Below are 12,651 nucleotides of genomic sequence, written 5' to 3' on the forward strand. Positions count from 1 at the left end.
GAGGGAAGTCAGAGAAAGGCTCATGTGTTGGCCTCCAAAAAATGCCGCTGTGTTGTGTCTGTTGGTGCAGTGATGGAAATGAGACTCATGAGACAGTTTTGAATATTCAAACATTTTTCTATCTTAAAATCTTCATTCACAATATTTTCACTCAACTTCCTCAGTGTGCTTGCTTTATACCATTCTGTGGCTTTATATTGATGAAAAAGACCAACAGATGCTACGCTATGCTACGTTATTATGTCAGTAATGTCACTAATAATTAAGTTACTGAAGTTTAACTTTAAAAAAACATCATCCTTCCACTTGTAAAACAATTTATTTTTATAATTTTGTAAAAGTTGAACCCCCTTCTTCATTTGACTGATAGCTAAACATGCTAATGTTGGCTAGCTGGAAAGCTCAAGAGGTATTGCTGCTGTTTAACCCACATTATGGAGCTAGCTAAACAAGCTAAAGTTAGCTCGTCAGTTTAGCTAACAGGCTAACAGGAAAGCTCGATAGACGTTTAACCCACATTATGGAGCTAGCTAAACAAGCTAAAATTAGCTCGTCAGTTTAGCTAACAGGCTAACTGGAAAGCTTGGGAGACGTAGCACTGCTATTTATCCCACATTATGGAGCTATTTAAACAGGCTAGTGTTAGCTAGTCCATTTAGGTAACGGGCTAACTGGAAAGCTTGAGACGTATTGCCGCTGTTTAACTCACATTGAGGTATTTTTTAAACAACCCAGTATTAGCTAGCTTTTAATGTGATCAATATATATAATGCAGTGAAACAAAACCAACTCTAGTATTATTTTACAATTAGTCTGTTCTAAACTTTAACTCTTGCTGCTACAAAGCCATTAGCTATTAGCTAAAACAGGCTAATGTTAGCAAGCTCTAGCTGGAAAACGTGAAAACTATATTGCTGCTGTTTAACTGACGTTACTGAGATTCAGATTTATTTGTCTGCCCTATTCATGGCAACCATTAATATTCACATTAAAAAGTATATTAATATTGATATACTAAAAGAAGTAACGGGCTAACTAGAAAGTCTTGTGACTTTATGTGAAAAAATAGGTCAAATTGGCGAATCAGATTGAATTTCTTAAGAGACCAGAAACAAACAGTATAATAAGCTTGACACAGAATCGTGCGTTACATTAGAAAATATCACTTAAAATCAATTTCATTCCCTATTAGTGATATCATACCCATTAAACACACATTAAGTCATACGCAGAACTAAAAGCTTCCCATAAAACACAACTTGATGAGAAACACGATAAGATATATAGCCTCCATATGTATATTTTGTCGGTAAAGATGTATACCAACAAACTCAGCTGAGTAGATCTGATTTTAATATCATTATTACTGATATGTTTAAGCATAAAGCACATACAGCGCTGAATAAGAAGCTGAAACAAGCCTGACAGAAACTAAACAAACAATCTTCCTCCCCAGCCTTCGTCCATTTAGCCTCCTAACTTCATTAACTTTGCAGACAATGATCCCACACAATGCACTCTGTGTTTCCAGCGGCTCTGATTGAGTGTGTGTGTGTGTATTAGCTGATGTTTCTGCTCATTTAAAAGGCGTTTCCGCAGTCAACTGCGACTCAGGAAGCCCGTTAAAGGCCTGTTGCTCCATTACAATGTCAACAGAGATGGGTGACCCTCCTCAAAGGGATGCAAAGTGGAAAATAAAATTTCCTGTAGCTCTCCACAGAGGACATTTAATGTCTGCATCGGTCACTGGTTCACTTATTAACACACAAACAGTCACTTATAAGCCAGCTTTGCTCAGGTGTTTCCTTTAAAAATTAATTTCTCGTCAAGTTGCAGAGGACTTCATGCTCATATTGTGCCCTAACTGGAATTAGATTGCTATTATTGTTTCAGTGCAGGTAACCCACAATGAAAATCACAGAAAATAACCTGATAGATGAAGGAATTTTGAGGGTGAACACTAGTCGGACATGCATTTTGATTAATTCAAGATTAAAACATCCAAAAATGTTACTGGTAAATGAAAGATCTATTCAATAAACCATTGTAAGGTTCAAACTGTGCAGATTTATACCCTCCAGTTTCATTAAAATCTTAAACTGCAACTAAAATATCCACTGGAAGGACATTTCAAAGATGAAATGAATCACGATTATCTTGTTTTCATGGAGCCTGTCAATGGGTGGAACATATTGAACCCACATTGTGATGACTAGACAACCAAGTCCAAACTCCAAAACTGCAGATCTTGTGAGGTGTTCCTTGCCTGCAGTCGTCTATATCTGTTAAAAAGTGGTTCAGGGAAAAGAGGCTTGCTGACAAATGTGAGAAGTGAAGGATCTGATGGAAAGGTGTCAGAACACCAGAGTGGATCATAGTTTGTTTTGCATGGGGCTGTGTAGTTGCAGACCAGTCAGGGTGTCCATGCTGACCCCTGTCCACTGATTAAAGCTCCTACAACATATCCAAAAAAAGCTCTAACGACCCATTATCAGTCAGAGTCTCCAGTCTCAAGGTGTGAATGGGGTTGAAACTTCTTGGGGACAGTATTAAGTATTAAGACTGTATTGTAAATTGATGGCAGGTTAAATCTCAGTCCACCTTCTCTGTTTAGAGATGTTTTTTCCAGTCTGACATAGATAGTAAGTAAGTAAGTAAGTAAATTTAATTTATAAAGCACATTTAAACACAGCATAAACTGACCAAAGTGCTGTACAGGGGATAACAAGGATTAAAACAAATAATACAGAAAACACATTAGACCATTAGTCATAAAAACATAATTAAAAGGAACCACAGAAAATAAGCAGGAGTACAGGATTAGGGAACAAGGAAGGCCAGGGAGTAGAAGTGAGTTTTTAGCCTGGATTTGAAGGCAGAAATGGAGGGGGCAGATCTAATATCCAGGGGGAGCTGGTTCCACAAACGTGGAGCAGCAACTTCAAAAGCCCTATCAAAAGCCCTATGTCTTCCTTTACTCCTCTTTCAAACCATCTGTCTTCTCTGGCTAAGATTTGGACGTTGGTGTAGGTGGACCGCTGAATCGTTTCCTGATGAGCTGGCTCTCCTGTGTTGGTACATGCGTTTGTGGATGGGTTGTTTGGTTTCCCCAGTGTACAAGTCTGTACAATCCTCACTGCACTGAACACCATACACCACATTACTCTGTTTCTGCGTCCTTCAATAGGCATGTGAACATCAGGACTGGACCTGTGATTCACGTGGGTATTACATTACATACCTTCAGAGGACTAGTGGAGTCCATGCCTCAACGGGTCAGGGTGTATTTTTGACATTAGTTATTAGTTATCCAAATGAGTTTAAGTGAACAGTGCAACAAGTTTCTGTGTTTCTACTTGTGTCAACTGAGTCTCTATTTGTCTCTCATCCCATCGTCTCTTTCTGTACTACTCAAAGTAACAGAAAACCTGCAAAGAGAGCAGGGGATCTTTGTCTGATTGCGTTTAATGTTGCATTAGCGTCCATTAGTCATGTGTTCGTAGAAAGCTCCTCTGCAGCTTGATTTCACTCTGAAGGGACTTACATGCAGGAGGATTCATTTCAAGTACAAATAAATACTAATTAGGTTGGTTTTAATTAGAGGTCATGCATCTGAGAAAAGGGACAGTGAACTGGTGTCATATTATAGAGGCTGTGAGAAATACCTTTGCTGATTGTCTACAGTAAAGTCTGCCTTCACCTCCTCTGTGTCTGTCAGCTGCCGTCCTTTTGTTTGTTCAGTCGCTGTGGCAGTTTGGCTCCACAAGACACACACAACCTGTGGCTTTCAATGACACACACACGTTTATGCCACAAACAAATACGTGTGCGAGGAGTGGCACCAGTGTAGTCCGGGCCACAGTCAGAGCGGCATCATGGATGGAGGTGAAGGATGAATATCTGTTTGGATTTGAGGATTTGAACAATTTAGGAGCCTGGAAACCTGGAAAAATAGTCACAGATTGTGTGTCTGTGACGAAGAGAGTGTGTGCGATGGGCTTTGCCAAAAACTTTGGCCAAACTTTGAGGAGGATGTCCAGATTTTTCTACCGCTTTCCGAAAGCGATGCGTCGATCCGGACGTCTGGAAGTCAGTCTTCTGTGGAGAAACTCCGGTGAGTTGTGATTCTCCACAAGCAACCTCTCTCTCTCTCTCCTTTCCTGTTTCCTCGTCTGCTGTAAACTTATCCGGAAGAGTTCACTGTAAATCAACCTGGACAAGAGCTGTCTGGTAACAGGAAACAAAAAAATATCTTCCATGGAGACATAAAACTAAACACATTGAAGTATTGAGGTGTTGCTTGGTGAAAATGAGCTAAAACAGAAATATAAAACCTGCAGCTCTTCGTGTTGCGGTAAACCTCTCCTTAATTCGTTCTTTTTATTCTCACTCGCTAAAGTTTTGGTTACATAAAAGAGCTGAGCACGTGTCCAGACATGTAGAAAGAAAGAAAGAAAGAAAGAAAGAAAGAAAGAAAGAAACATCAGAAAAGGAATCAGAAGACTGCAGATGGCTGATGTATTCAACACACACCTGTCCTCACACACCTGTCTTTGTCTTCATGCTCTTCTGTGAAAGCATTTGCACCAAAGGAGTTTCCTTTTCACGTTAAATTGTCGTATCAGTTGCTTTCACGTGTAGTCATGCAGTGTTCAAATAAGCCTGATGACGGCAGCTGATTTTTAGTTGTTGTATAATATGATTAACGGAAAATATGAGTTTTAACTCTTTAATTTAATATTTTCCTCGTGTACCAAATGTCAAGCAGATGCATAAAACTTCTAATTGTTTGATGTACCTCATCCAATTGTAGGCAGAATATTTGTAGCTTGTAAGCTGCATCTTGTTGCTCCGGAGTTCACACTGGACTCCAAAACTAAGAGAGAGTCTGAGGACCAGTCTTGTTCCTGTGCATCCCACAGATACTTGGTCAATTTTGCATCTAGTGAATTTGGAGGCCAGGTCAACACCTTGTGCTGTTTTTTTTTTTGTTTTTCCTAAAGTGTTTTTGTGTGTGTCTGTGTCAGGCTGCATCCTGCTGGGGATGGCTGCTTCCATCAAGGAGTGTCATTGCTATGGGGTGGGGGTGCCTGGTCTGGTCTAGGTGGGTGCTACATGTCTAAGTAACATCCACACCAATGAATGCCAGGTCCAGAAGTTTCCCAGCAGAACATTGTATTGTCACAAGATCGTCAATGTTATTTACTTCTCCTGTCAGTGGTCTTAATGTTGTGGCTGATCGGTATATATGTTTCTCCAGTTAAGACCAGAAAAAAGCAGATCAAAATGTAAGAAGCGAAGAAGTTTTTTTCAAAAATGTTGTCATGACCAGTTTGTGGATGGTAAGTTATGGTCAGGCATGGTTAGGATTTAGGAAATGCATTATGTCAATGAAGGTTCTCACAAAGATACAAACGGTGTGTGTGTGTGTTTTAGCAGGTGTGTGTCAGAGGACCTGAAGCCTCATTGTCTCTTTTTCTGCACACACAGACCCAATTATAGACCTTGTGCTAAAAAAAGTTTCACCCACAAGGGAAAGAGTCGAGTCCAACCCTTTTGTGGTTTCTGACCTTTGACCTCTGGGCAAAAATCCTTTTTTTGCCAGGAGTTTCCAGAATAAAGACCTCTCTGTGTGTGTGTGGTGATTCACAGTCTGCTGTTTGAAACCTAAACTGAGGCGGAAAGAGTATATTTTATCAGCAATTCAATTAAAACAATTATTACTGAATGAACCATTCATACAGTTTTCACTCAGTTTTAAGTTTAAAATGATCAATTCTCTACCGTCCTTCCTGCTTCTATAGTGCAAAGACATGAGAGTTTTCCTCTGCTGGACTGATTGAGTCCGATCGATCTGTGGCGTCTGGGAAATGCTTTTATCCCCGAGACAGGAGATGAGAGACGTAGCGAGGAGGCGGTGAGAAAAAAAAAAAAAAAAAAGGAGGCAGCATAAAAGGGGAAGAGTGGAGGAAGAGCAGTGGAAGAGGAAGATGAATCACAGTGAATGCAGTAATGTAAGCGCTCAGATACAGATCAGTGAAGTATTTGTGATCAGGAAATTATTTTATCTGGCATTTCTGTCACTGTGGTGCAAAAACTGTGCAAATCGTTCACTTAGTTACAAGCAGTAATGACACACATTCAGAATTTGACCTAATTATATTATTGTTTAGCAAGATTAAGTGTAGATTATTAAGAGCAAAATTACTCATTGTGCAGAGTGGCTCCTGTAAGGGTTATTTATAAAATCAGGTTATTATTTCTCATGTACTTTAACATTGTAAGAGCTACAATATTAATATGTGAGCACTATTTAAATGCCGTAGCTGATTAAAGTGGAGGTAAACTAAGATAAGGATAAACAAATGTCAAAATGTAAGTTAAGTGTTGTAATTTAACAGTAAAATGCCACGAAAAGGGTCTTTACTATCATTAGAATGTAGAGAATAGGAAAAGAGTATTGTATGAATTAAACATATGACTTAAAAGCAGCTAATGACATAAAACCTCTCGAATCCCACAAGAGTCCAAGGCTAAGCTAATTAGCTTTAGGGGGGATTGCCTTATCTTACTTTATCTCCTCATTATAGTTTTCAGAATTTAAGGAAACTGGTAAATGTTGCTAGATTAGCTTTAGCAACATCTACCGGTTCATGATCAAACATGATGATGGTGCTAAAATGGCTAAATTTAGCTTTGTTGGGCTCTACAGTCATTTTATCTCTACTGTGAGCTACATGCTATCACCAGGCTGCTAACACAGTAACAATAGCTATGCTAACACACTCATTTTTTAGAACGAATCATATTTTAGCATGCTAGCCTGCTAACATTCACTAATTAGCAGCAAATACAAAATGTCAGATATTCACATTCAGATATTCATATCATTTTATTCAGCTGTTTTGACCTGACGATGGTGCTAAATTGAAAATAGCCTATGCGGTTACTGCTATTTAGCTTTGTTAGCTCGCACAGTCATGCTATCTCTTCTATGAGGCTGTATTTGAGCCGCAAGCTAACACTGAGCTGCTAACATGGTAACAAAAACAATGCTAACACTCGTTTTTTACTAATACAAACAGCTTCCAGTTCATGCTATAAAGGCTTATAAAATGTCAGGTAGTCACATTTAAATATTCTTGTCATATTTATTCAAATATTTCGACCTGATTAAGATGCTAAATGGAAAATAGCCTATGTAGTTGCTGCTCGTTAGCTTTATTAGCCCGCACAGTCATGCTATCTCTTCTATGAGGCTGTATTTGAGCTGGAAGCTAACACAGTAACATTAACAATGCTAACACTCGTTTTTTGCTAATTAGCAGCTAATATAGAGGCTTATAAAATGTCAGGTAGTCACATTTAAATATTCATGTTATATTTATTAAAATATTTCGACCTGATTAAGGTGCTAAATTTAAAATAGCCCATGTAGTTGCTGCTCTTTAGCTTTGTTAGGCCTTCTATGAGGCTGTATTTGAGGTGCAAGCTAACACTGAGCTGCTAACACAGTAACAATAGCAATGCTAACACTAGTTTTTGGTAATTATCCGCTAATATAAAGGCTATGTCAGGTATTTAAATATTAATATCATATGTATTCAACTGCTTTGACCTTAATTAAGGTGCTAGAAATGTACAACAATGCTATCTCGGCAGGAATTTTAGTTTAGCATGTTAGCCTGCTAGCATTTGCCAATAAGCAGCCAATACAAAGGCAGGTAAGTTAAACTACTTTGACCTGGTGATGTAAAATTAGGCCTACTATAAAAATTATTACTATTCACCCTATATATAACTTGAATATGTGTACAGAATTTAATAATAATTCATGGTATTTAACACAAAACCAGAAAGGCAGATCCCATATTAGTGTCAAAGTCATTAATTATTTCACTGCATGTTCTAACATGACAGAACACGGAGCTTTTGTGTTCCCTTCTGCTTCTTCTTATTTTTGGTAAGACATATTTTCCACATCTAAAAATAAACACTGTACATGATGTTATGGATGGATGGATGCAGAAGGTTCTTTGTGTCTTCCTCTGTGGATCAGGTTCATTGTCAGCAGGGAGGGAGGTTTGTGAGTGGGTAGATGCATGAATGGACGGACAGGAAACCGGGTAGACGGACACACGCTAGTCATAACAAGCTACGTAAGGCAGCAGAGAGGAGAGAGTGTAGATGACTGAGTCAGCAATCCTCCAGCACCGCCACCACCACCATCACCACCACCCCCCTCCTCTGTCCATCACATTGTGGCCTCCATTTGACTGTTAAATCACCCCACTCAGCACAACAACACAGAGAGACAGGGGGAGAATGGCAGCAACGCACATCAGCATCCGAGGTCTGAGCAGAGCACGCTAAAAAAGGCTGCAGAGACAGAGAGACAGAGAGAGAGAGAGATCGTGATAGTGTGTGTGTCGGTATGTGCAGTTTGTGATGTGTGGCAGATCTAAGTGAGGATGCGGAGTTTAAGATGAAGATGGGAGATGGGAGCAGCCATGTGCAAACTGTCGGATAAAGTTGGACAGCACGTGAGGAAGAGGTCGACAGGTAGGACTATGGGATGTAGACGTTTGTTAGCGTTTTGCATTGGCGTGAAAGTAAATAAGCGTATTATCGATGCCGGTGCTTAATGGTGCTGATGGGTTGTGGCCAGTTTTGTGTGTTTGTGTAGGTCTGATACACAAATATTAGTGAGTGACATGGATAAATGTATTAAAGCATCAAGGATGTAGTTAGGGATTGATTAAGCCCTAAAATAATTTTCTTTTGCATGTAAAATAGAATAAAATAGCAACAGAAAAGTGCCTTATAATGTCCAAGAGGCAAATGCAATGTTTTTAAACCTTTATTTAAACCCTCAAAATACAAAATTTACATTGAATATTTGCTTGTTTTGCTTGATAAATGACTAAAGGTTCATTTGGTTAGCTGATTAAAAGACTGAGCTTTTGTTTCTAATTGTTATTTGTGTTGTTTGTGTCCATAAACTATCGCTGTATACAGGTGTGCAATTAAAACAGTATGAAAATGTTTGCTTTTAAGCCCGACACTGATTAATTTGGGTAAAAATTCAACATTGTTTATTCACCTTTTCATCCAGCCAAGCTAAATCTTAAAGTTTGTGTTACTATAGTTTCTACTTGAGGAGTGTTGTTGCCCTTATCCATGACTTCATGTCCCATAATGTTTTGTTTTTGGTTTAAGGAGGCAGAAAACTTCATGTATGTCCATATTTAACACACTTTTAAACCTAAAACTGCAGTTTTGACCTAACTATAATAGTTTCTTATTGATGTATCTAATTTTTCATCATAATTATTTCTATTTTTATCCAAAATATATCAAAGTATATCTTCTGATTGTGAACTTTGTCTGTGTGCCTCACTTTTAAAGCTTCTTTATTGGCATTTTAATGTAAAAATATATGTCAATTGTGCATGATTTAGTTTTTTAAACCTTTTCCTCCGTCATATTTGCCCCATGTCAGAATTTGCATGTTTGGTTTTAATTTGCAAAAAGGGAACTCGGACCGTCGGTATCAACGAGATTATTTGCATATACGTTAGGGAATAGTCTGAGTGCATTGTGTACGTGTATCTCTTACCGCCATCTTTATCATCTCTCCTTTCCAGTGAATTCAGTCATGGTTTAATTTGTTTGTCTGCAGGTTGTAAGTACGCGTGTCACACTGCATGTCGGGACAAAGTGACGCTCGACTGTCATCCTGCATCTTCGCCCATCTCTCAGGACCAGCTCAATAACAACACACCGCCTCATGTGAGTAAACGCTGCACTGTGATTTTCATTCCCCTTCACTTTTTTGTTCAATTCCAGATTTAGTTGGACAATATTAGTGTCCAGTAATGATTGAAATGAGAGCCTTTTCCACCCTGAGTAATGTGGTATCATCTACCACAACACACTTTAAGGATTTCTCATAAATATTGGCTGAAAAGTAGAAAAGTATATCAGCCCCAAGCTTACAAACTGCCAATCAAAACAGAAATGCAAACACAGGAGTATGTATTTGAGGCTGAATTTCTGCACAAATGTGTTTATTCTTTAGTATTTAAAACTACAAACACAACAACAGACGTGATATTCATGGTTAAACCAGGATATTGAGATATAAATTTAACCATGAACACTATTAAATAGGGAAAGAAATCGTCTGCAGTACTGTGCATCACCACTAGATGGTACTGTAGGCAAACGTTTTGGCTGCTATAGTTTGGTGTTTCACCCTTGAGTTTTATTACGACAAAGAGTATTTTGTAAATATATATGTTATATATTATTACATGCATATTATGTTAAATTTGGGATTAAAGTTTTAAATTAAAGTAATAGAATATCGCAGTTTTTTCTGCAGTTGATGTAGAAAACAGTTTGAAAAGACAAACGATTCAAGGAAACTAATTTAATAATTTATGTTATTTTTAAAGCAAAAATATCAAACATCTCCTTCTTTTAAGATTCCCAAAAATAAGAAATCATTGTTTGTCTTTGTCTTATGTGATAATCATAGCAAATCAATAATTTGAAAGCTTTCTGAAGACATAAAATTGGGTTTCAGGAAATTTTGATGTCTGTTGACTTGGAAAATAATAATTAATCAATGCATAATTAATGTAAATAATTGGTAGTTGCAGCCCTACAACCAAGTGGTGAATGAGACATGGTGGGATGGTGGTATTTGTCTGAGCTCTTCCACTGAATTTTCTGTAATTTCTCAAATTCCGTGAAACACTGGACCCCTGCTCACCATACACACCCACGATGCATCACTCACCAAGAATGGTGTTTGTGTGTGCAATTCCTAGAAGACAACTGGGTGTGCAGCAGGCCTGGTTTGTGTTAGAGTCTGTGTTACAACATCTTACAACATCTCTGTCTATGTAGGGCTTTAGTAACTTAACGTAGAGCTTGCAGAGTCAGACGGGAGTGAGACCGAGGTATTTCCCTCATACAGGAAACACATACAGGATGTGTGACACCGGCACAAAGAGCTGCATCGACGTGCAAACACTCTGGTACATGTTTGACATGTCACACTTGCATATGAAAAAACTGTCACTTGTCTTCCTCTGGTTGTGACCTGCAATACAATGATCCACAAACTGAGACAGAGAGTTTTATATAATGAGAGGAGTTATAATGGCATGTTATGTCAGCGAACATCTACAGGTAAATAAAAATAGTGTGTTATAAGGAGATAAAAAACTAAACAGAAGGACTGTGGAGTTAAAGGTACTAAAATATTCAGTTTTGACTCATATTTGCCATGTAACAGTCAAAAAATGAAGCTTTATCTTTGAACCATTAAAGTCCCGATTAAATAAAATTCAAAATGTTATTTTATATTTACACATATGCTAAAATTTTGACCCAACACTGACAAATAATTCATATTGTAGGGGTTTTTGAAGGTATTTTACAGTTTGTCACTATCTAGAAAACGTTTAAAGGCTGTTGATGAGTCATTCTGCACTTGGGGGCGTGTCCTAATGTTTGTCCAATGAAAGGATGGCTTGAATTTTCACGTCTCTCCCACCCCCCTGCATCTCTCCTTCACCAGCAGCTCCACTGGTTTCGGCTCCAGAGCCCGATCAGGCCACTGGAACTGACCAATCAGAGCAGTCTTGTCTTTTTTAGAGGGGTGTTGCCTCCCTACTTCATTTTACACAGGCAAATAACACTTAGCTTTCATTGGGAACATTAGAACAGTCCAAAATTTGGGAGAAAACGCTTGTTTGACAGCATAAGCATATTAATATCAGTGTAATGACATGCTTCAGTATGGACATAACATACTTCCTGGTTCCATATTCACTATTGTGATGCTAAAAGTAGCTAAAATGTCATTATAATCTGATATTAATCTGTTTTTGAGAACCTTACTTATATAGTTGATTTGAAAAAATATTCCCCATTTTCAACAGTTTGATGGTTGTTTTTGTATTTGCAATCTTTGAGTTTCTGTCACTTTTAAACCTCTGCCTTGTCAGATATCACCATGTTACAAACCAACTTCACACCTCAGTGTTTGCATCCCAGCTGCTGTTAAATATTTCCAGTCTTTCACAGAGTGAAGCGTGGGTTTGGCTCCACCGCTTGTCAACACTGATGTGGTTTTATTCCTCCAGCAGGAGGAGGATTAGCTCAGCACATTTCAAACCAGTGCTGAGCACAATCAAACACCCCAGTGGTGCTGAGTAATGCTGAGCACAGTGCTGTGGCTTTTTTAGGTATCAGTTATTTCATAAATACACATTTTCTGGGGTGTTTGTGGTGGGGTCAGCGTGTCTGTGTGTGGCTACAGATGTGTAGCAGGGAGCTGTCATGGCTTTCCACAGATATTCAGTGCAAACTTAGTATTTTTCTTCACAGATGCAGATATTATGCATGCTTAAAAAAGAGCATTTGATGTGTTTAAATGTTGAGTTAAGTGCTGAATTAATATTCCTACATTTAGCATTTAGCTGCGTTTTGAAGATAGTATAACTCTGGTTGAGAATTATAGGGTAGATATACATCTTCAAGACAATTGCATGAATCAGCAAACTGACTTAGCAACCGTATAACATCTCTCTGAAGTTTGCTAACATTTGCTAGCCAAGATGAGCTAATGTCATG

General features: G+C 38.3%; 1 protein-coding gene across 1 annotated transcript in view; it reads left to right on the forward strand.

Annotated features, from left to right (window-relative positions):
- Positions 1–12,651, forward strand: part of rassf3 (Ras association domain family member 3) — a 57,623-nt gene that overhangs the window by 1,581 nt on the left and 43,391 nt on the right. Inside the window, exon 2 of the mRNA XM_084573140.1 lies at positions 9,683–9,792. Coding sequence (XP_084429266.1) covers positions 9,683–9,792 — 110 coding nt within the window. The remainder of the gene's footprint in view (positions 1–9,682; positions 9,793–12,651) is intronic.

Source organism: Chelon labrosus (assembly GCF_963514085.1).
Source record: "Chelon labrosus genome assembly, chromosome: 23".
Taxonomy (NCBI): domain Eukaryota; kingdom Metazoa; phylum Chordata; class Actinopteri; order Mugiliformes; family Mugilidae; genus Chelon; species Chelon labrosus.